Genomic DNA, 26469 nt, shown 5'->3' with positions numbered 1-26469 from the left:
AATTCTCCTTTGCTATGGTTCCACTTACAGTGTCAGGCAATTTCCTTCTCGCCATAGAAATAAAATATTTTAATGTAGTATAATGGTAAAATAAGATATTTTGAATTGCATGGAAAAATGAAACAGTGTGATTCATAGTCTAAAATAAGTACAGAAAGTAGATCTGCCAATCTTTGTGTACCAAGGACCAAGTTGTATGGTGAATAAATATCTATATTCAAAAATACACGTGTGATTCCAATATTATACCAGGTTTTTAAACAAACTCACATGTAAGTTTACACTAAAAACACATTTTATTCCAATGCAAATTACCTTAAAGATTCAATAATTACTTTGGAAATAAATATATTTAAGGATATATGCCAAAGTATTTATAGTTTTTGATTATCAGCATGCAAAATTCATCATTGGCTTTGCAAGTATAATAGATTTTATGTTACTTAGTCACCAACATTATTAAATTAATAATTCTATTTTGATAAATACTGATTTACTGAACATTGCTTGAAACTTGTAAGGCATCTTTAGAAAGCTGCTAGGCACAGCACCCAGGGAAATGAGGATACTACCAGCCTCAGAGTAAAAAGTGCTATTGTATTTTAAATAAGATCTTTTCAACATTGTGTTTCATGCATTCCAGTGAAGAAATGTATATCAGTATCACTAACTCTTGGAGGATATTGAAATACATTTTAAAGGATTTTTTTCGTGAACTTGGCATGGCAGTGCACACCTTTATCCCAACAGTTAGGAAGCAGGGCTGAAAGACTGAAGTAAATTCCAGGAAAACTTAGTCTACATAAATTCTTCCAACAAAAAAAAAATTCAAAATTGAAAGTAATATCAAATATTTTCTCTTCATGCATTCCATATATTGTTTAATGCAGAGATCAATTTTTATTAAAATTAAATATTATTTTTGTATTTTGTTCCATATGCCAACCATATGTGTGTCTCACATACATTCATAAACATGTTGCTGAGTAGATCTTATATATGATTTCTCATCATGTATATTTCTGCCCTATCCCTTATGGTTTTGAATTTTTTATTTGGTTTATATATTCATCATCTAAACTCTAAAGCATTCCATCATAAACATAAATTTAACTTTATTTTTATTTAACTACAACTTTTTTTAACTTTTATTACATCAACAACTATAATTAATCATGGGTCCTGGATGCTAATCTTTTTATTCCTCCTTTTTAATTAGTCTTTTTTCAAAGGTGTTTAAGCAGGAAGCTATGTTAAAAGTTGAAAATCTGTAGGAAATTCATACAAGAATAGTTTGGAAATACTACAGGGAAGAATGTCTTCAAGTTTGAATATAAAAGGCAGGCATATTTATTTTGGGCTGGACAGAAAACAGAGTAATCACACATCCCTCACCTACCTCAAACAGATCACATTATGCTGACATGACTGTGGGTTACAGGAAATTCATCTTTGACCTAATTCTTTTTAACTGCAGCAGAGTCAGCTTTCAATTAATAGGCTGCTCTAAAAAAGAAAATGTACATAGCTTCCTGCTGTGTGGAAGCTACAGGAGATGAGGAATACCTACTTGAAAGAAGGACAAAGTATCCTGGAATGAAAACTAGGAGCCTTCCAAAAAAGAATAATTTATAATCGTCTAGATGAAGTAAAAAGTGTATATTATATAGTGTGTCATATATATATATATATATATATATATATATATATATATATATATATATATATATATATATATATATATTGAACAGTCTTCAATTTGAAGTTCAGAAATGCTCATTAAATCAAATGGAATTTAGGCTAACTCTATGGAAAGTTATAAGGGAATAAAAGCATGTGCAGGCTACAACTTGCCTTTTGAAAGTATTCAAATATCTGCCAGTAGAGCACATACACATATAAGTATATACACACACATACAAGTATACACACATGAAAATGCACACATACACACCTTGAAGCAACGGTTTCCACTAATTATTACGAAGCATGGTAAACTGCTGGATAATTCCATGTCTTAAAAGTAAACACACATTTCAGAAGAACCATCTTTATTAATGAAGACTTTATGATTGGCTACTCAGTGATGAGGACTGTGACTCTGAAATGGGGACTCCATTTGAGTATCAATTTTCCCAGCATGCTGCTAAAGAACCCAGACACACATACTCCATATTTTTACTGACATATGGAATTTAAATCAACTGAATACATAAAGCAGAGAGAGAGAGAGAAGGCAATAGCAAAGGGGGATAGGAGGGAGACAGGCAGAAGCTCCCAGTCTCCCAGAGAAAGAAGAAATAGTTCTTCCCTTTTGAGGTCTTCTTCACAGCATCGAGCAGATAGTTAATAATGTAATATTGCATACTTCAAACTTGCTAAGAATAAATGGAATTATTTATAAAAATATTTTCAATTATTTGATGTGAATGACATGTCTATAAACTTGATTTTATCACATAATTATATATTTAGTCTACATTAAACAATTTTGTTGATTGTATTGAAATTTTGTAACATATTTTGTAGTACATTTAATTGCAAATTATTGATAGAATAAAAATATATTTTCGTACAAATTTTTATAGACAAAAAAAGAGCACTTCTGGTTTTCATCTGTGCCTGCCAGCTGACCCTGTGCCACCACCCTCTGCACCCCATTTCTGTCCTGACAAAACTTGTCCCCCTGGAGTGCTGACACAATTAAGCTCAGAAGTGAGACCACAACTACTGCCCCAATACCTAGCCAAAGTGAGTCCTGCCTGGAGCACAGTGTACTTAGGAGCCTCAGCATAGCCACAGATACTATCCTACCCTTTTCCATCTGTGCCCTGGAGTTGACCCTGTGCTCCAACCCTCAGCACCCCAATTCCATCCAGAGGAAGCTTGACACCCAGTAGTTCTGACACCCAAGATCACAGGCTCACATGAGGGACAAGCTCTAATCTGAAACAGCAAGGCCAGCTAACACCAGAGATAACCAGATGAGGAGAGGCAAGCACAAGAACATAAGCAACAGAAACCAAGGCTACTTGCCATCATCAGAACCCAGTTCTTTCACCATAGCAAGTCCTGGATATCCCAACAGACAAGAAAATCAAGATTCTGATTTAAAATCCCATCTCATGATGTGATAAAGGACTTTAAGAAGGACATGAATAACTCCCTTAAAGATACAGAAGAGCACAGATAAACAGATAGAGCCCTCAAAAAGAAAACACATAAATCCCTTAAATAAATACAAGAAAACACAACCAGAAGAAGAAATTAAACAAAATAATCCAGGATCTAAACATGAAAATGGAAAAAAAAATCACAAAGGGAGACAACCTTTCAGATAGAAAATTTAGGAAAGAGATCAAGATTCATAGATGCAAGTATTGCCAACAGAATAAAAAAAGATAGAAGTGAAAATCTCAGATGTAAAAGATAATATAGAAAACCTTGACACAACAGTCAAAGAAAATGCAAAATACAAAAATCTTCTAACCCAAAACAGTTAAAAAATCTAAGGCAAAACAAAACAAAACAAAACAAAACAAAACAAAACAAAACAAACCTAAGAATAATAAGTGAAAAAAAAAAAAAGAGTGAAGATTCTGAATTCAAAGAGCCTGTAAATATCTTCAACAAAATTATAGAAGAAAACTTCAGTACCTAAAGAAAGATACGCCCATAAACATACAAGAAGCTTACAGAATGCCAAATAAATTACACAAGAAAAGAAATTCCTTTAGTCACATAATAATCGAAACACCAAAGCACAGAACACAGAAAGCATATTAAAGAGATAACGGAAAAAGGTCAAGTAACATATAAAGGCAGACCTATCAGAATCATACCAGACTTCTCAACAGAGACTCAAAAAGACAGAAGATCTCAGGCAGATGTCATGCAGGCCCAAAAAAAAACAAAAATCCCAGCCGAGGCTACTATACCCAGCAAAAATCTCAATTAACTTAAATGGAGAACCAAGACATTATATGACAAAACCAAATTTGCACATGATCTTTCCACAAATTCAGCCATACAAAGGATAATAGATGGAAAATTCAAACACAAGAAGAGAAACTTCACCCTAGAAAAAGCAAGAAATTAATCTTCTTACAATAAAACCAAGAGAGCCACAAAAACATAATTCCACCTCTAACAACAAAAATGACAGGAAGCAACAATCATTGATTCCTAATATCTTTCAATATCAATAGAATCAATTCCCCAATAAAAAGACATAGACTGAAAGACTGGACCCATAGCAAGAACGGAGCATTTTGCTGCGCACAGAAAACTTACTTCAGTGACAGAGAGCCTCAGAGTAAAATACTGGAAAAAAATTTTTCCAAGCAAATGTTCCTCCCCCCCAAAAATCAAGCTGGAATAGCCATTCTAAAATCAAATAAATTTGACTTTCAACCAAAAGTTATCAAAAAAGATAAAGAAGGACACTTTTTACTCATCACAGGAAAAATCTGCCAAGATAACCTTCCAATTCTGAATATCTATGCCCCAGAGGCAAGGGCACTCTTATTTGTAAATGAAATATTACTAAATCTCAAAGCACATATTGAACCTCACATAATAATAGTGGGAGACTTCAACACCTTACTCTTACCATGGAAACAGAAACTAAACAGTAAAACTAACAGAAAATATGAACCAAATGAATTTAACAGATATCTACAGAACACTTCACCATAAAACAAAAGAATATGCCTTCTTTTCAGCACTTCATGTACCTTCTCCAAAATTTAGAATATAGTCAGTCACAAAATAGGCCTCAACAGATATGAAAAGATTGAAATAATCCCATGCATCCTATCAGATCACCATGCACTAAAGCTGGTCTTCAATAACAAAAACAAAACAAAACAAAACAAAACAAAACAAAACAAAACAAAAAAAAAAAAAAAACAACAACAACAACACAGAAACCCCACATACTGGTTGAAACTGAAAACCCTTTGACTGAATTATTACTTGGTCAGGGAAGAAATAAAGAAAAAAATTAAAGACATTTTAAAACTTAACAAAGATGAAGGCTGAAGGCAGCGTGTACCCAAGGAACTCAGTAAAAGCAGTGAGCAGTGCTCAGAGGAAAACTCATAGCTTTGAGTGCCTCCATTGCAGGAAAACAAAACAAACCTGGAGAAAGCATACAGAAATAATCTAACTCAGGACTGAAGTCAACCAAGTAGAAACAAAGAAAATAGTACAAGGAATCAATAAAACCAAGAGCTGGTTCTTTGAAAAAATCAACAGGGTAAATAAACACTAAGCAGAGGGCACAAAGACAGTATCTAATTTAACAAATATCAGAAATGAAAGGGGAGACATAACAACAGAAACTGAAGAAAAAAAAATAGACACAGGAGAAGTACAGAGAGTCAGGAAATCAAACAGAGGTGTGTAGCAGTAGAGGATGGAGTGCTGGGGGATAGCCACTAGAAAGTCCCAGATGCCAGGGAAGCAAGAGGTTCCCAGGACCCAACAGGGATGACATTAGCCAAAATGTCCAGCAAAGAGCAGATAGATCCTGTAGAGACCATATCTAGATGTTAGGCATGACCCCCGGTTGAGAGATGAGTCTACCGACCCATCTCAAATATAATAACACAGAACTGTTCCTGTCTAAAGGAAATACAAGAACAAAGAGAGGAGCAGATACAGAAGGAAAGGCCATCCACAGATTACCCTACCTGGGGATACATCCTACATGTAGTCATCAAAGCCAGAAACTATTACTGCTGTCAAGAAGCACTTGCTGACAGGAGTTTGGTTTAGCAATCTTCCGAGAGGCTCTGCCAGAGCCTGACCAATAGAGATGAGAATGTTCAAAGCTAACCACCAGACAGAGCATCAGAACCTCTATGGAAGAGTTAGGGGAGGGACTGAAGGAGCTGTAGGAGTTGGTAACCCCATAGAAAAAGCAATAATATCAACCAACCAACCCCCCCCCCCCAGAGCTCCCAGGGATTAAACAACCAACCAGCTGCATATGTAGCAGAGGATGACCTTATCTGGCATCAATGGGAAAAGAGGCTTGATGCCCCAGTGTAGAGGAATGCTAGGGTAGTGAGGCAGGAGTGGGTAGATGGGTGGGTGAGCATCCTCATAGAAGGAAGGGTAGGGGGTAAATAGGGGTTTGCGAAGAGGAAACTGGGATGGGGATAATTTGAAATGTAAATAAATAAAATAAGCAACAAAAAAGGAAAAATAGCAAAAGAAAATAGGCAATTCATCTATCATGTTAATGTGCCTCTGCTAAAACTTTGTATCAGGATAGGTTTACATGAACCAAATATAAATAATATATTAGTTTCTTATTGCTACTTTTATTTCTCAAGGTCACAAAGATATGTTTCTATAGTTTCTCATTCCCCTTTCTTTTGGATCTCTTCAGCTATCTTCAAAGCATTTTGTGGCTAGCTGAGTCATGGCATTACATCTCCCTCTGTAAGGGAAAATTATCCACTCTAGAAGGCTCCTGTTTTAGACTTTGCTCACCCACATAATGAAGGATGATCTTTTATTAATTCTTTAACCTAACCTCATTTGCATAATGCCTTATGCCAACTGAAGCAAAATATTCAACATTCTGGCAATTTGGGTAAAGATATTTTAGGAAGCAATTATTTGATATACCAAAACTAGTATTCTTAAAAGTGTACATTAATAAACAAACCAAATCTATTCTATGTAAAGATATATGTAAAAGTACTTAGAGAAACAAGTTTGGTCTAAAATCCATACCCTACACACATAATGTATTTTAAATATCTTAAACAAAAAATAATAATCTTTTCCTATTTACAGAAATGTATAAATCAGAACAGTTAAAGCTTCGCCCTATCTGCTTCTCATGTTGGTTCTGATTTTAATTGTGTGACTCTAATAACAACACCACTGCTTTTATAACAGTTGACATCCCTTACATTTTTTTGTGCATGAATGCATAAATGTGAAGATAGATGGATAATGAGTTTAGAGAGAAACAATTCTGGTGCAGTTGTCTGGCATTTCATTGACCCTCCCTCAAGCAGATTTACAAAGAAATTAACATTAGTACTGGGTGACAAAAAATTATGGATGAAGTTTTCATAGACATGTACACAATGAGTGAGAAACTAGAAGGTGCTTACATAATGCACTCATTGTCTATCATCAGCTGGTAGCTGAACAATTATTTTTCCAAAAGATTCATTCACATAACTATAAAGTTGTTGCTGGATTTTGGCTCAATGCTTATTAGGGCGCATGGTTCAAAATTCAGGTGTTTTCATACAGGCATCTTTAGAAGTTGTTTTTTTTTTTTTTTTTTCCCATAGCAAATGCCCTAGGAAAGAAGAAACACATAGACATGCATACATTTTTACATACTTTAGAGTGTAGACTTGGAATTAATTTTAGTCTAATTTGCTTCTGGAAGTTGTCACAGAGATCTGCCCAAGTTCCTGACAAGGAAATGTACATCTTTCAATATAGAAGAGAAAATGCCATTTTATGAGATGAGAATGTAAAGTGAAAAATTTTGCTGTAGTCATTTTGGAAAAATATAATGTCATATACAGTTATCCAAATATGATTTTATAGAAGTTTAAACTAAACCAGGAGAAATATTAATTGAGGAGAAATAATGAATGCAAATATAATCTAAGCAGTAATAAGTCAAAAATATGACTCTGGCATAGGAAATAAAAGAACTGATTTGAGAAATCTAATAAGATTCAGTGTTCATATATTCAACTCCTGCTTTATGTTTCTTCCTCTCTTCAAAAAGTTCTAATACCTTTGTTTCTATTACTTCATATTGATTAAGATTTATTGTTCACAGGAAAAGAATCATTACTATAGGTAGTAATAAATCCATTGTGAAATTGTTCTATTACCATAGTAACTGAACTTTAAACCTTTTACTATAAGCAAGATTTGGATGCTCACTGAAAATATCGTTACTTTTCCTTATCAATAGGATTCTGTTCCAGAAGTACACTTTACCCAGCCACATTATATATTGCAAAATTGATGAAGCATGGGGCTCTTATATGCCCAGACATAATGTTTGTATTCAGCAAGCAAACATCATCTATATAATTCATTAATGTATAAGTTACTTATAATACCTATTAAAATATAAATGATATATGCATTATTATCTTAAAGTCAGTGATGAGAAGAAAAATAGTTTCTATATATTCAAGATCAATGTAGTTATTATTAAAGTTTCTAGTTCCTGTAGTTTCTGTTGATCCTGCTGTCTTGGGTTTATGCTTCATGAATCTCTCTAATCAAGAAAATTACATATTATTTGTAATTTTCTAGTGTTGTTCTAACAATAAGTTGTACATGCATTCTTGCAATATCATCCAAATTGAACAGCCACCCCCAAAGCTCTTAGACTTACAAACATCACCTTTTTATCACTAACAGGCTTATCTTGTTTTCATTAGTTTAAAAACAATGAAAATGATTAATATCTGTTTTATGCCTTTCTTACTCCATGAGGCAGAGTTGAACATTTTGCCCCAAAGAGACATCTTTTACCATAGAAACAGGATGGTTCTTTTGAAAGTTAAGGTAAAGCTAACCAAATGACCAGATAAAGGGTTACATGAAGCTTCTAAAGTTGGCAACTGGAGAACAGTGGTGGAAATTAGGTATCTGTTGTCTGGCTGTGAATGAGAGTCATGCTGTACTTGAAGGTCACATTGTAATAAGTAACTCTGAAGTCTTGTTTAAATTAGGGAGTAGATCAAGAAGAAAATATGGAAGTGACTGGCTACAGTCAGCAGCTAGGAAGGGTGACATATGCAGAAGCCAAGAGAACAATAGTTTTCATCCTTAGATGGGTGTGTTCCAAAAGCAGCAGGAAAGGCCTGAGAGTAGGGATTGTTTTCTCACTGCTGGTGGCCCAGCTTCAAGCACAATGCTGGTCAGCAATTAACATGGCTGCCATTAGATGGTAAATAATGTGGATCTAGTCATATGCCTTCTGCTTAATAATGGCTGAGTTGTTGCACACAGAGCCTCAGTGAGAGTCATTATCATAAGGGTTAATTCATCTCTGAGAAGTTCTTTGTATTATATTTCTCTTTACATGTTACTCCGAACACCCATTTTTGTATATACATTAGAACTAGGTTTTGTTTTTCCTCACAATTTATTGGGGCATTTCTAGTACACAGCACCAAAATCACCTTTCCCAGTGTTTTAAATTGTTTTAAATTGAGAATTAAATGATAGTATGTGGGCTTGATTTGAGTATTCAAAGTGACAATTTTTCACTCCACTATATGCTCTTCTTTATCCTAGGACAAATCACCATGAAAGAACTATATACTGATGAAAGAATCATGGAAAACAAAATTAATAATAAAATAGATAAGAAAAGGAAAAAAGATAAAAATGGTTCCATCAGCATTGTTCATCAAAGTGGCTACCTGTGCCTAAAAAGAAAGTTCAATTGGTGGATTGTGAATTTTATGGCAAGAACACTAACTATAACTGTGCAAAGGGCATGCCTCCTTATACCAGCACTGAGTTAACAAAGGGTTAAAAAACAGAGCCTGGATTTATGAGTGGTTCTGAAGTGAGAGCCGATGTGTGGTCAGACACCTAAAACTATATTTTCAGAAGTGTGAGGAATAGTTTCTTGTCAGAGCTACTGGGTATGTGCATGTCAACATCACATAGCTTAGTGAAAAATACAAACACACACACACAAACACACACACACACACACACACACATACACAAACACAAATACACACACACATATATAATTTAAAGGCCAGTACATATATCTTTTACAAATGTTTTAAAATAAGCACTTGACCATATTTCCAACACACAAAAATAAATCATGAAATATATATATGCATGTATATGTTTGAATTGACCTAAATAACAGTTATACATGTATTTAAAAACTTCCTCATATGCCATTAGTATGAGTATTGTTTGTTGTACATCATTTTAAAACTCATTTAGTTTAAATTAAGAAATAAAGCTATACTGAATAATATTTCTTTCAGCTCTGAACTTATAAGATGTGCTATTTTACCTTCAATATTTTTATATAGATGTGAATGAAAATGAATTATTTTGCACTGAAGATTTAACACACCATGTAGCCAAAGCTCACAGAAAAATAGTTTCCCATTTCATTTTCTAACTACAGTTACTGAGAAAATGTCAAGAGACAAAGGAGGAAAAAAGTCAAAAGGAATCCTCTGTCTTCTTTCTAAGCTTCACAAGGCACGTAGGCCTATGTGCACTGATCTATGTGTAGAAGTGCTAGACATGTGTACAGATGTGTTCCTATCTGCATTTGGTGATGTTATAGGATTCACAGTGTGTGTAACTGAGACTAGAAATGAAAAAATACTTTGCCAAAGCCCAAGAAAGCAAAGATTACCATAGTTTGGCAGCAATATAATAATGCTTGGCTAATTACTAACTTTAGGCAGACTTAAAAAGTTGTTTTGAAGTAAGTGATACCTGCTAAGGATGCTTACTATATTTGTCAAATGTGGTCAGCTTTTTGTTTTTAAACAGCACTGAGCTGAATTATATGGTGTTAGTAACCAAACCCTCAGAGTTCTGGAATTATTCTACACAGTGAGCAGTAGCTCTCTCTAAGATTGTAACGTAACTCTTTCATAACCTACTTTTCTTTATGTAGTCCTTATGGGGGTGGACCCACTGAAGTAAAAAAGAGAATGCTAGTTACTGAAGACTTCATATGAGACATGCATATAAGAAATTTTATTATTATCAATATAGAATCACTATTTCTCCTCCAGTTTTCACAATAGGCATGTAATATTCTCTATCTAGCTCTCAGGGTGATGTGAAACCAAAACCAAGCTATATTTCTTGTCATCTTTGGACCAGTAACAACATTGACAGGTCAAGACTTTCTAAAGATAAAACTACAGATAAATGTATAAACAATATATATAAACATGTATAAACAATAACCACAATAATTTTTTTCCCTTGAGTGTCAATGCATTTTGATCTCTAACATGGTGTTACCCAATGCTTGATTTAACTGAGTTTCTCTGTGATTTTACTGCACATTTCCTATTGTGGTTATATTTCAAAGATCAAGGACATACCAAACCTCCTCTAGACTGACACGTGGAGTTGAACAGGTTAAATATAAGGAGACTGTGATCAAAAAAATAGCTAATCCTCCCTCAAATGCATTGGTTAGCTCCTGCAAAACCATAGCAGGCAATCCTGCAGCCTTCTTAGTGTTTACCCAGCACAGCTGTTTCCTCCTGTGCCTCTCTTCAAATTATGCTATCACCTCTCCAGTCATTAGCTCAAGGGCACAGAAAGTAAGCCACCACTTCTCACTGATTTTCTTTTTCTCAAGGGAAAAATGTGTCCCTCCCTTTAGCTTGTGAATCTTGTTGCCTACATTTCTTTAACGTTAACATTTTTGTTAGTTGCTCCTCAGTATAAAGTTGTCAATAGGAAACTTTATATTCTATCACAAATAATTGTCTAATCTTTGAAATAGATGTCTGTATTCATATAATGGCTTTGATGTTGATAACATTATATCTATATAACATTCCCAACATCCCAATCCTTTGGAAGAACCTAAAACCAATCTTAGCATTGACATGGGAAAAATTAAAGTTGACATTTTTATAGTTGAGTAATTTGATCCAAGTTTCCTGAATGCTATGAACAACTACTCTTATCTCTCTCAAGTGTTCTTCTTATAGATGCTTTAAAGCAGTGGTTCTCAATTTGTGAATTGTGAACTCCTTCAGGGAAAAACCCTTTCACAGGGGTCACCTAAGAGTATCAGAAAACACATTTACATTATATTCATCACAGTAGCAAAATTACTGTCATGAAGTAGCAACAAAAATTTTATGAACATGAACTATATTAAAGGCTTGCTTCGTTAGGAAAGATGAAAGCCACTGTTTAAAAGAACTTTTATGAAGTCATATTCATGGGGAAGTTTATAGCTAGGTATTCATTATCCTAAACCTGGGACAGAATGTCTTAGGGACAGATGTTCTTACTTCAATTGCCAATGAAAATGAGTCTCCTCTAGCTGTACATAAAACACATGACCAAGATAATTAATTCAGTAAAAATATCAACTCAGCACTAAATAAATTATCCTAGAATGACAATAATCTGGAGATGGATTTATATCCTTTTTTATTTTCCTTTATTTATATCTGTATCCTTTTCATTGAGAACAATATGTTTTTTAAAAAAAGAAAGAAAGAAAGAAAAGAAAAATACGTTTTAACTAAGACTTTTCTCTTTTGTGGTAGTCACTGATCTTTTTCCTTGAACTTTGGTCTTATGTTGCTTTTGAGATTCTTCAGACCATCAGGACAGAGAACAACTAAGCTGTGTGTATTAATTCTCAAGTTCACCAAACTATAGTGACTTACAGATGATGTAATATGCTCTTATTTTCCCAGACAATTTTGCATCTTAAAAGAAAAAAAATAGTCCTGGTCAAAAGTACTAGCCATACTGATGAATGCCAGCATACAACTTTGTATTTGATTGACTCTTCAGTGGAGATTATAGCATATATCTAACCGCAGACAAAATGTTCTCCCACTAATAAGATGGCTTTATTTTAAAAGGCAGTAATAAAGCGTTCTGGTATACCTCGACAAAAATACATTGTTTGTAAATGCACCTAAGCCCTCAACATCGGTAAAATGAAGATTTCTTTTTCCCATTCCTTAGGTTTTCTCCAATTTATATTAACAAATGCCAGAGAAGGGAGGAGGTTATTATGAGGAAGAACCAAAGACAAAACTTTTCAAGATAGGGTCTAGCCTGGAACTTTTGAATAAATGCAGTTTTATCCTGCCAAGTGAGAATTGCCAGATGCAAATGGTCATTGTCCTCATGAATTAAAAAATTATAGCCTCACCTGCAACAGATGCTGACTTAGTATTTAATATTCATGATATTTAGCTTCTATGTGTATAAATGGATTATTAAAATACATTGTGACATGAACTATGCAATTTATGAGGAAACAGTTTATTTACATACAATAGCATCACTCAGAAGAGTAAATTGTGTGTCTCTGGCATCCTGATTTCAGGCTGTAGGGCTCGGGAGATGTTTGATGTTTATGGAGAACAGCTCAGATCCTGGGGTCAGGATTGCATCCATTGTGTGCTTGCAAAGAACTCATCTTAGCTTCCTTTGAATATGGAAATTGTTATCATTTTGGACTAGCAACTCCACCTATCTCTGTTTAACCCATGGGGCAATGCAATGCAGCTCTTCCTATCAGAAACAGAATGTCAGTCATATCAAGCAAATACAGCAGGAGAACAAAATTACCTTAACTTTGATAGATCCTTCTAGAACTTTAAGTCAGGGACCAAATTTTCAAATGCACATTGTTTAGTGATGTCAGATGCCAGATGAAAATTTTTCTCTAAAGTGTGCTATGTCTAAGATATGCATTTTTTCCATTTATCTCCAAAGTTTTCCTCTTTATTCAAAGGGAAGAAATCTTATAATACTCTCATTAAGCTCTGAATAAGCAGCACTAAGTTGAACATTACAAATTTAACTGAAATATGATAAGCACCTCTACATTCTCCTTTCAAATTTCTATGTCTATCCTACAACTCAACATACAGCACTAGTTCTCAACCTGTGGGTTGGGACCCCAATTTATACTCTACTTATATTACAATTCATAAGAGTAGCAAAATTCAGTTATAAAGTAGCAATGAAAATAATTTTATGTTTGAGGGCCACCACAATTTAACATACTGTACAAAAGGATCTCAGCATTAGGAAGGTTGAGAACCACTCCCCTAAACCATGTTAAACTTTCTTATCTTCTACCATATGTTTGCATAATATTAGATTCTGTTCACTGGTTAAGAATTAATTTGAACAACATCAGGAACTTAGAGTCTGTAAAGATGTCTAATCCTTTTTTATAGCAATCTAATAGTCTCAGTTGATTTCCACTCTGTAAAGGGGCATAATTTGAAACTATAGTCATAATAGTGAACAAAAATAAGTAGGGAGAGATTAAGAAATTGTTAAGCTCATAGAATACTCTCCATAAAAATTATGTACTTATCAAGTAAGTGAAGTCAGTACTATTAGGAGTAATTGTAGATACAGAGAATCTTCTTAGTAGAACCCAGCTTAGGCTGGTGATATGAGGACAAGAGTTCTACTCATCTTTGCTATAGATTTTTCATTTCACATAATGAGTGCTTTGTTCAATTAAGAAAGCATGAACCAAGGATCTTTACCAATCCTACATCTGATAGAGGGCTAATATTCAATATATACAAAGAACCCAAGAAGTTAGACTCCAGTGAATCAAATAATTCTATTAAACAATGAGTTACAGAGCTAAACAAAAAATTCTCAACTGAGGAATACCAAATGGCTGAGAAGCACCTAAAGAAACGTTCAACATCCCTAGTCATCAGGGAAATGAAAATCAAAATAACTCTAAGATTCCACCTCACACCAGTCAGAATGTTTAAGATTAAAAACCCATGTAACAGCAGGTGCCAGAAAGTATGTGGAGAAAGAGGAACACTCCTCCACTTTCAGTGAGGTTGTAAGCTGGTCCAACCACTCTGGAAATCAGTCTGGCAGTTCCTCAGAAAATTGAACATGGTACTATCTGAAGACCCAGCAAAACCACTCCAAAAGATATTTCAACATATAAAAGGGACACATGCTCCACTATGTTTATAGGTGCCTTATTTATAATAGACAGAAGCTGAAAAGAACCCAGATATCCTTCAATAGAGGAATAGATGCAAACATTGTGGTACATTTACAAAATGGAGTACTACTCAGCTATTAAAAACAATGACTTCATGAAATTTCTAGGCAAACTAGAACTAGAAGCAATCATCCTGAGTGAGGTAACATAGTCACAAAAGAACACACTTGGTATGCACTCACTGATAAGTGATACTAGCCCAAAAAGCTCTGAACAACCAAGAAACAATTCACAGACCTTATGAAGCTCAAAAAGAAGGAAGGCCAGAATGTGGATGCCTCAGTTCTTAGAAGGGAGTATAAAGCACTCATGGGAGTAAATACAGGGACAAATAGAGGAGTACAGATTGAAGGAAAGATCTCTCAGATACTGTCTCACTTGGGGATCTACCCCATATGCAGCCACAAAAGCCAACCACTATTGCTGAGTCCCAGAATTGTTTACTGGCAGAAGCCTGATATGGATGCCTCCTCAGAGGCTCTATCAGAATCATATAGATACAGTTGAGGATTCTTGAAGCTAACCATGTGACTGAGCCAGGGACTCTAATGTAGGAGCTAGAGAAAGAAGTGAAGGAGCTAAAAGGTTTTGCAACCCTATGGGAAAAACAACATAATCAATCAAACAAACCCCCAGAACTCCCCGGGACTAAAACACAAACCAAGAGGCACAAATGGGGAGACCCATGGCTCCAGTTGCATATGTAGCAGAGGATGGCATTGTCTGGCATCAATGGGAGAAGTAGTCTTTGGTCCAGTAAAGGTGCGTTTTTCCCAGTATAGGGGAATGCCAAGGTGCTGAGGTGGAAAAGGTGGTTGGGAGAAGAAGCACCTTCATAACAAAAAAGTGGAGGGGGAGGAGGAATGAGTTTAGGGGAAAGGGGATAATATTTGGAATGTAAATACCAAAAATATCCAATAAAAATTTCAAAAAAGAAAAAGAAAGCATGAACCAAATTTGCCAACTAGCCAGACACATTGGGTTTACATGACTACTGTCTATTATTAGTTTTGTGATATTACACAATATTTTCATTCAAGAGCTTCCTATCTATGAATGTTTTTGGCTCTGTTTGGTTTTGTGTTTAAAAGGCCCACCTTACAGCACTTTTTAGGATGTTTTTATAAGTGTTGCTCAGGTTTTTACACAAAACCCATTTAAAGATAACTTTTGCTAATTAATGTCAATAATTTATGTCACTTATAATTTTGATAAATAAGATAATCATAACTTTCAGATACCTGTATAATAATAAATAGAATTAAACTATTACTTTCTTATCTGCTGTTAGGAGAATAAAGTATATCCCAAACTCTTAGGTGTGATAAATTTATATTGGTTTCCATAAACAACAACAGAGTAATCAATCAAAAGAGCAGTTTGGGTTATAATTTCGGTAGTCCTTGGATTCCATGGCCACTTGATCTATTGATCTCAAGATGTTGGTAATAGTTTCAGGTCATGAGTAACTGGGTGAAGCTATACTAGGAAACAGCCCCTAGCCTTAAAGAATGACTTAGCTCCAGCCTGAGCAACCATTCTGCTCCACCTGTAGAAATAATACACAATTTCCTTACATCAGAATGGCTAAGATCAAAAAACTCAGGTGACAGCAAATGTTGGCAAGGATGCTAAGAAAGAGGAACACTCCTCCATTGTTGGTGGGATTGTAAACTGGTGCAACCACTCTGGAAATCAGTCTGGCCGTTCCTCAGAAAATTGGACATTGAGCTACCTGAGGACCCAACTATACCACTCCTGGGCATATACCCAAAAGAAGCTCCAACATATAACAAGGACAAATGCTCTACCATTTTCATAGCAGCCTTATTTATAATAGCCAGAAACTGAGGGGAAAAAAAAAACCCAGATGTACTTCAACAGAGGAATGAATTCAGAAATTGTGGTACATATACACAATACTCAGCTATTAAAAACAATGAATTCATGAAATTCCTATGCAAATGAATAGAACTAGAAGCTATCATCCTGAGTGAGGTAACACAGTCACAAAAGAACACACTTGTTATGTATTCACTTATAAGCCGATTCTAGTCCTCCCCCCCAAAAAAGCTTGAAATACCCAAGAAACCATCCACAGACCCTATGAAGCTCAAAAAAAAAAAAAAAAAAAAGGAAGACTGGGAAGTGGATGCCTCAGTCCTTCTTAGAAGGGAGAACAAAACAAGGGAGGAAATACAAAGTCACACAGAGGAGCAGGGATTGAAGAAAAGATCTACAGAGACTGCCTCACCTGGGAAACCACAGCACATGCAGCCACCAAACCCAAGCACTATTGCTGATGCCAAGAAGTGTTTACTGGCAGGAACCAGATATGAATGTCTCCTCAGAGGCTCTCCCAGAGTCATACAGTTACAGATAAGGATGCTTTCAAGTAAACATCAGACTGAACACTGGGACCCCAATGAAAGAGCTAGAGAAAGGACTGAAATAGCTGAAAGGTTTGCACCTTCATGGGAAGAACAACATCATCATCAGCCAAGTGGTAGAGAGGGTGATTGGGAGAAGGGAGCACCTTCATGGAATAAAGTTGAAGGGGAAGGTGGAGGGAAGTAGGAGGAAGGGTATAATATTTGAAATGTAAATACAGAGAATATCCAATAAAAATAAAATAAAATAAATCCTGTTCCCCATCCTGAGATTTTACAAAAGAAATTCTATAGTAGGATTAAAAAACCAAGCCAAAGAAAACAAACAAACAAAAAAAAAAAAAAAAAAAAAAAACAACCATGGGTTTGTAAGCAACCTACTCCATGCCTAGTTAAACTACCAAATCAAACTGTAACTTTCTGGTAGCTAAATATGTATAAACAGATGTTCCTCATGGTCTCTCAGTGTGTTCAGGCTTCATCCACTCAGAAAGCTTTGGTCCCCTGTCTGTTGCAATGAAGCAGTTTTGGCCAGTTGAACTAAGTCAGTCTGCCTTTCTTCCTCTGTTACCTAATAAGAGGAAGTAAACTTTTATTAAAAGTTACATTACTAAACATATTAGCTCTACTTCTAAATCCCTTACTTTGGAAATAATTAGATATTCACAGAATTAGAACAATGAGATTAATTTTATTCTGTAGATCATTCAACATATATTGTGCCTTAACACACTGACATCCACATTTTCCTGTGTGGGATATTGTTTGGAGCTACAAGTAGCATCCACATCATCCACATAAAATTTATTCTGTATCTCGATATAATAATAGTTTAAAGACTGTATCTCGATGTGGTCATTCCATTGGGCACAGAAAAGCAGTTCCCTATGTTTTATTGAGCAGCTAGTTTGTCAAATAATCAATACCCCATCACAAGTTATTTTTTAAGATTGCCTGATTCATAGTCCACTAATGCCATGTATAGGGATAGATTGGCCCTTATTTTAATGCATTTTTCATCTTAGTGTCTCTTTCTATTGATGTGTACTGTGGTTTTTCATATAGCCTCAATTACAAATTTGGCTCATTTGTCTGCTTATCTACTTATTGGTGCTGATTTATTTTCTTTCTTCTTTTCAATTGCCTATTTTTAAATCCCTCTCATCTAGGGAGGGTGGGTAGGGAGGGGGTAAGATCTGGACTGTAAAATAATAAAAGTAATAAAAACAATGGAAAAAAAAGATTCAATATTTGCTCTTCTTGTGTCTGTTAGTTGACCAGGGTTATCAACCATTTGTTTTTAGGCCTTGATATTTTTGTCTTTCTTCTCCCTTTAAGTACAGGATGATAGAACTAAAAAATTTAATGTCTCATTACACAACTTGAGCAGAAACCTTTACCGAACCACTGAATCTTCAGTGCTCATTTTAAAATGTAGTTGAAAATTCATATGGGCTACACAAGGAGGCAGTGAACATTGGTACTTGCCTGTGAATCTCTGAGTTTCTACAAAGTGAGGAAAGTCCTATTTAAAGCCTCTGATCTTATCTGGGCATTGTTTGGTTCTGCTTTGATCTGAGCCTACTCTCAGCTTCTCAAAGTAGCAGGCACCTAGTATAGACACTAATAATATCAAACTAGCTCTGAGTCTCACACAATGAGAGGGTAGATTCAATTTCCCTGTCTTCAGACAGGGACTGAAACTGTATCAATATGTCCTTGTATATTTCTTAACCTTCCTAAACCGTAGCTTCATACTTCATAAGTAGCACTAAAGCAGTATTTCACTTGGATACTGAGAGGTTTAAGTGAGAATTTAATAAGTCTGATATCTTAGAAATATATATTGAGTGGGTATTATCATTATCATGTTTATCATGGCTAGAATGCAAGGTGTTGTCTTCTTGAAATCCTTTGGGGTTCAACTTTGATTTCTCTTTCACCTAGTGCTCTGTGCCTGGAAGACTCTTTTACATGGAACATGGTTTTCTTCTTTCCATTGGATGAATTATCCACCTTAAAATATCAATAGAAAGATATATGTGAAAGATACTGTATTCATCAGAGGTAAATAAGCCAGGGTATCAACCTGTGACCTTCCAAAATTAGCAATGGTCAAAGAGGAGATTATTGTGATTTAATGTGGTACCAGGCTTCAAAGAAATCACCCTTGTTCTTACTTGGTCTAAATCATCAAAATGCTTGCTTTTCATATTCAATGAATAAAAGATGAGATAGATAAATGGTGTGTGGTTACTCCTGTAGTGTTTATACTTCAGCAATTTGTCCAAAAGTGGTAGTAAGGAAAATATAGTAGATGAAATAAAGACAACCCAAGGATGAAAGAACCATGAGAAACAAGATCCTTACAAATATCCCTTTAAGGAAAGGCAAAGAAGTTGAAGAAAGGTGGTTATGGGCAAGAAGCAAAGAGTAAAAATCGCAATGTAAGATAAAAAGTGTAAATTCCTTTGGAAGACTGAGGAGAATGACTATAGTACTAAGTACAAAGGAGACAAATCCATTGAGCTGGCAATCTGTCTTCTGACAATTAAACAAAGCATTACAGAGGAGGAATGAATATAACACTCGGGATGGGATCACATAACAGAGACGCTACCCACTGTGAATGACCATGGGAAATGATCACTATCCAGAAAGGTCTACACTGTGCTGACATAGTCAACTGAGATTTACTCAGTTGCTTTTTATGAATCCTACCACAGAGGTTTGACAATGTCTTTCAAATACATATGAGTACAAATAATTCTATTTCAAAAGAATCCTTTAATAAAAATGCTATGGTTCAAGTGCAAATGTATATAGAGCTTGCATTGTGACCAAGGAAGACAACTGGTCAGCAATGTCTAGAATTAGCAGCTACCAGGTTCCAAACACAGGCTCACAGGATCGCTCAGAGGTTTCTTAATACCTCTGAGTATTAATAATACTCAGTATAGGAATAAGCAAACATGTTTATAGACAGGTCTTTTCAAGGCCAACATCATGGCCACATGACACCGAATGTCTAAGGAATAGAAAAAAAATACTATTTATATGCAGTTAGCAAATTCTGAATTAAAACTGGCAAACAGTAAATTGTATATCCACTAAAGGAAAAGGGAAGACACAAGCTAGATTCAAAGGGCTGACACCCAGTCTTGGCTACAATTTGGTAATGTGCAAGTCATGAAATATCTGAGTAACTGTGTGTGTGTGTGTGTGTGTGTGTGTGTGTGAGAGAGAGAGAGAGAGAGAGAGAGAGAGAGAGAGAGAGAGAGAGAGAGAAATAGAGACTGAAATGCTACTTAGTAGAACTGACTGAAGTCTCACAAAGAAAAGGTGCATATAACTCTAAACAAAATACCTCAGAAGTGAAAAACCTCTTAATTATTGTTGATACTTTGGGGTGATAGACTATCTCTGTAACTGATACATGCAAGGCATTTTTTTCCCTTACAGATACTTTCTAAATCTTTGGGGAAATTTATTTTCTGTACATAGATTTCTACCCACCCAAAAGAAAAAAATCATAGATTTCTATTTTACAGTCCGGTTAAAACAAAATGGCATTTAAGTTGGAAACTGTCAAAAGTACCACCTGCCTTGAGTATAGCTGTCAGAAATGTTAGACTTACCTCCCATAGTTTTACCCCAACTAGAACCAGATAGTATTATTACTTCATTAGTGTGTTTGTAGATATATTATAAGAGTTTATGCAGAAAACATTTATGTTAATATAAAGATAAAACTCACTACTTATGATAAAAAATAAACTATTTCACAAAATAATTAAAATTCTAAGAGTTAAAATGCCTTATTTATTAAAAATTAGAGTGGTCTAATTTTCTGAAATTTCCAATGTTGTCTCTGAGTATCAATAGTAAAATGACTGAGATTCTTTAGGGCATTTCTATCTGAGATACATACAAGCAAGCTATATTCTCTAGCAAGAAAGGGACCGCATTTAAGAATTCAAGTTTTAAATGCTATAAAGAAAAGGCACTCCAGATATGTTTCTAATCCAACACATCACACATAATATTTTAATTATTTTTCCATCTTCATCCTCACATGTCTTCAAATTTTTTGCTTAATAAGAAGTCATCCACCGCATACTCAGCTATTTATAGAGGTGAAGTGATAAGGGTGAGAGCAGGCGGTGGGGCCTCTAGCCTAGCAGAGAATACTTCCCACATGTAAATTTCCAGAGAAATGTTTCCTTGCTCCCCTGAACAACCTCTTGGCTCCCAATTTCATTTTGCAGATCCTGGGTAGACTCACAGAACTAAAGAACTTGAAGCCAGGCAAAGCCTGGAGCGGCCCTGGGGCTGCTGATTTACATAAGGTCCCAAGTAACAGTACCTTCAGCGGTGATCTCAGTCATGGTGGGTGCCGGAATCAGTCAAGTGGCACTTTGCAGAATCAGGTAGGATTAAAGAACTCTGGTAGAGGGTTAATGCAAAGGCTCTTCCTTTTTCTGACTGTTTCTGCTGGTTTTCCTGGTCTTGTTGAACTTTGCCTCTTCTCTGCAGAGTTCTCCCCCTGGAAACAACCTAAGCCCTTTCCAAGCAGTACTTGTGGCTCAGCTAAAAGTATCAGCTTCAAACAAAAATAGCCTCATCTCCCTAGGACACTTCAGCACTTTTTTTTTTTTTTTTTTTTTTTTTTTTTTTTTTTTTTTTTGGCACTCTGGAGGAAAACACACACGCACGCGCACACACCAACTCTCAAGCCCTAAAGATACAAGCAAAAGTATATAGATAAATAAATAAATAAAAGGTAAAAGGAAATAAATAAAAGAGGAAACGAAGCCAGAGTGTCTAGAAAGTACTGTCTAAGCCCCCGCAGTGTGTCTGAGATAATTACAGATTGGGGGTCGGTGTCAGAAAACACGAAATAAAAGAGTTGAAAGTAATCCTACCCGAGATAGCTCAGATTTATTCTTAGTGCCTCTAATACCCAGAACATTCCTCTCTCCCTTATTTGGCCAGGGGAGGGTCATGTAATATCTACCAAGGGCAGACAGAAAGGCGGTCATCAGTAATTTTCTGTGTTGATCTCTTGTAGCCGAATCCTCTAGGTAAGTCACATATATAGGGTGACACTCAGAACTGAAATGAGTACCTCCTGGCCATTCTTCTAAGCTAGTCATGTTGTGAAAAATTAAAATTATTTAATAAGAACCATGTACTGTGACATTAAAACAGAACCCTGAGAAGCATGCCAGCTCAGGGTGTGATTCCAACACCTTACTGAAAACAAAATATCTAAATTCATCTCAGCACTGAAAGAAAGAGAAGGTGAAACAAAGTTTAGAAATTCACTCACTCATGTTTTAGAAAGGGATGTCACCATTTCTCTTTCTGAAGTTAAAAGAAAGGGGGAAAAAAAACACAGCCTAGCAGCAGCTAACAATTAGGTAAATTGCCTGATTAGCATTTCACCTCCCCACTTCTAGACAGGTGTTAATGAGCAGAGAAATATTCAATAGTTGTAGGTTGGAAAGGGCACTGATAATCATAAACTTTAACCAGTCTGAGAATTATCAAGAGCTGGCTTCCCTTATCTTTTATTTTCTTCTCATATTCAACCTAATAAATGCTCGTCAGCTTGCCTTCAGTTGCTGCCTTTGGCTGCCAGAATCTCTTGAATCTCTATGGCACTCCTTAGTTTGCAAAGCAAAGCCCTATCTGCTGTTTTAAAGTGTGGGGCTCAGGAGAATGCTGTGACAGCCATTTGCATAGACAATGACATCCTACATGTCACCAGCTGTCTTCACTGGCAGCCTCATTTCCAGGGCACAACAGAAATTGCATAGACAACAGCTGAAGAAACAAGTCGCTACTCTCTGTTCAGACAGGAGGAAAGGATTCCAGATAGCCTCCTAATGTTATACAGACCCTGCAGCTAGCCGCTAGACAGGACTTAGATGATTAACATTGATTCCAGGACTCATGCATTGCCTGGTCCTCTTGCACACAGTACTGTTTCCTAGTTGAAGGGACCATTGCAAATAAAGCCCATACAAAGGACAGAATGATGCAGCATCCTTTGGAATACTGGACTTATCTAGAGGTCTCCCCTGAAAGCAGAGTTCACCTTGCTGCTGTGGTTCTCTCCTCTGGCGATTTGAATATGAATAGCACCCATCGGCTATATATTTAAATGCTTATTTCCTACTTGATGGGACTTTTTGGGGTGGATTAGAACCTGTGGCCTTGTTGCAGAAGGCATGACACTGGGGGCAGGCTCTCTAAAGACCACCTGCTCCCAGTTAGCTCTCTTTCCCTCTTTCTGCCTCATGGTTTAGTCCCAGCAGCTAAGTCCTCAGCTACTGCTCCAGCACCATGCTAATCTGCTTACTGTTCCCCATCATGATAGCCATTGGCTCTACTCATTTACTGAAACCATAAGCTAACTCTCAATTAAAGATTTTCCATATATTGTCTTAGTCATGGTGTCTCCTCAGAGCAAGAGAAACCGCAGTGGTGCCCTCCCACCCATAACCAGTTTATTTGTTACCAACACAATGCTACAGTTTTTAAAGAGTATAATACTTCATTTTCATTGATCAGTTCTCTTATGGTCCTTAACTATAGTTATTTTAAGAAATAATTATGCTATAGAACATACAAACACTTTCAAGAGCAAAGACTTTAATAAAATTTGAAAGGGGGGCAAAACCCCCCAGTTTCTAACTCTAATTCTAACTCTAATTCAAGCTCTCACAAGTAATGTCATGCTATGGTGTTAAAATGAAAAGGTAAGAATAAAAACCCCACAAAGCTATTGTAGCTAAACAATGTGTTAGTAGGATGATAGACTCTTATTCCCATCAGTGAGATGAACTGATTTACAAATTAGAGCATTTCTTATCTTGGAAAGTTATTGGAATTGTTTCAGCTTTGAAAGATGGTTCACGAGGCATGTCTTGCAATCACAAGTGGAACTCTGAAAAACTAGCTCTCTGGATCCAGCTCCCTAACACTGCCCAATCTGTAGGCTCCAGTTTTCAGGGAATTCAAAATGAACAAGGCATTACAGACAAGGAGGAAACCTTCATCATTTTAAAAGCACTGGCCTTGAACAGATGTCACTCATCTGTTGGGCTGTTCCAGTGAGATGCAGGAGGTACAGCTCCTTTCTCAGTATGACATCTGTCAGTCCCACAGTGACCATTTCCATCTACCAGCCATTGCACAGGGTAGTGTGAATGAGACTAGGGCATTAATAGCTGACCTTGTCTACAAACTCACTGATGAACTAAAAAAAAAAAAAAAAAAAAAAAAAATGTTCTCCATTAAGTGCTACATTCAGTTTAACATGCCTCTTCTCTCTGATCAAACAAATCACTAGTAGCTCTGGTGATTTTTTTTCTCACTTAGTGTTCTACGTTCCCGTGCAGCATTCCCCCTTAAAGTGATCTTTTCAAACTAGCTGCTTGGTCTGTATTATCATAATCTAACAGCACAATAACACACAGTCGGCGTTTTCTCATCCATCTTCAATTTCAAAATGTAAAAGGATACAGAAAGTAATGACAGAAGTTGTGTTGACTTTTTGCTTCCAACTCTAAACTAAGGCATTATTTGTAGACCATGTTTTTAAAATCTTAATTGTCAAATTCTCTCCATCGAGTGATGAGAAGAAACAAAACTGAAAAAAACAACTGATATTTGAAAGAAATGTAAAAATCTAAGGTTTTTTAAGGTTATTCTCTGAGCCCTCTGTTTTTTATGGTGTGCACAGTTGAGATGTAAGCATCTAGGGCTCTATGTCTGTAGACATATATACATATATGTGTGATGAATGAAAATAATATATTTTAAAAATATTGTTGAAAAAAGTCCAACTAGACACTTCAAAATTAGGATAATCAAATAGAAAAGCAGTATGAACTTTTCCCTTGAATCCTAAAAGAAAAATTGGCATATGTATCTTTTTCTGTATACCTCCGTTTTCATGTTTAACAGAAGCAATACATAAACAACTGAACTGAATGATTCTTTTATTGACATACATTCTTCTTTCCTACATCCCCATCATGGTTTTGCCTATACTCATTCCTCTCAGCTCTTCCCCAGCACACTTCTCTCTCAGATCCATTGCCCATCTATCTCCCTTCCGAAAAGAGGAGACTTCATAGAGAAACCAACCAATCATGACAGAAAAACATAAAATAAGGCAAGGCAAAGCTTCTGCATACCTGGGCTGGACAAAGAAACCAAACAAGAAGAAAAGAGTCCAATGGGCAGACAAAGAAAGTAAAAGATATACTGTTTTACAAAGAAAATATTTATTCTTTTTTTTTTTCCTTTTCTAGCCCCAGCTTCTACAATGGTGACTCTGATACTAATTATTTACTAATACACACTAAGCCAAAAGCTTTGGCTCAATTTTATTATTATATATCCACCTCGTGGTTTGTTACCTCTCTTCAGTTCCAGCCCACTTCTTTCTGTATGCCTCCCTAGCATCTCCCTCAGTGTCTTTGTTTATTCTACCTTGAGTTCTACTACCTACTGGCTTATGTCTGTTTCCTCCAAGTTTCTGAATGAATCTCTCTATTATACTACTATGTTCTAGAATCCTCTCCTTTACTGCTAGTGTCCCACCTCTTATTCCTTGCCTTAGCTCATTGGCCATTGGCTTTTTATTTATTGACAGGTAATGCTTCTAAGAGATTCTTTTTATACCTGCCACCACAGTTGAGTATCACAAAAATACCAAGCTAATATGTCACAACATATACAAAGAGAACCTTCTGCAGACCTGTGCAGGCTTCATGTTTGTTGCTTCAGTCTCTTTGAGCCCATATGCAGCTGCTTATTTGATGGATTGAGATATGTTCTTCTGGGATCCTCCATCCCATCTAATAGCATGATGTCTACTCCTCTTCTTCAGTGAAATTCCCAGAATTCTCAGGGGAGGGACTCCATAAAGACCACCTATTTATACTCTCTAGGCATAAAGTCTGGCTGGGTTTCTATTCCTGCTCCCATCTGGTGCTAGAGGAAGACTTTCTGATAAAGACTATTCAAGGCACTTATCTATGGGTATAGCAAAATATAATTAGGATCACTTCATTAATATTTTTAAGACCAGTAGTATTTGGTTCTAGCCCATGTCTATCTAGTTTCTGGTTCCTTGTCATCCAAGAAGTGCCAGGTATGGGCTCCCTTTCATGGAGTGGGCCTTGAGTTAGAATAAGAACTTGGTAGACTACTCCTATAAGTTCTTTTTCTGTGTCTACAAGACAGAGTTTAGGTTAAAGGTTTTGTATCTGTGGTGATGTC

The 26469-nt window shown here is 35.9% G+C and overlaps 1 protein-coding gene across 7 annotated transcripts in view; it reads right to left on the bottom strand.

Moving 5' to 3' along the window:
• The window catches only part of TRDN (triadin), a 357916-nt gene extending 336116 nt beyond the window's left edge, over window positions 1-21800 (bottom strand). For 3 of the 7 annotated variants that reach the window (XM_080929343.1, XM_080929344.1, XM_080929345.1), the window contains exon 1: window positions 21536-21800. In XM_080929343.1, the coding sequence (XP_080785469.1) occupies window positions 21536-21557 (22 nt within the window). In that variant the 5' untranslated portion in view covers window positions 21558-21800. The remainder of the gene's footprint in view (window positions 1-21535) is intronic. The other 4 variants (XM_080929341.1, XM_080929340.1, XM_080929342.1 and 1 more) reach the window with 2 other exon arrangements.
• Between the last annotated feature and the right edge of the window lie 4669 nt (window positions 21801-26469).

Source organism: Micromys minutus (assembly GCF_963924665.1).
Source record: "Micromys minutus genome assembly, chromosome: 15".
Classification (NCBI taxonomy): domain Eukaryota; kingdom Metazoa; phylum Chordata; class Mammalia; order Rodentia; family Muridae; genus Micromys; species Micromys minutus.
The sequence above is the reverse complement of the archived record's forward strand: the minus strand, read 5'-3'. Positions and strand labels throughout refer to the sequence as shown.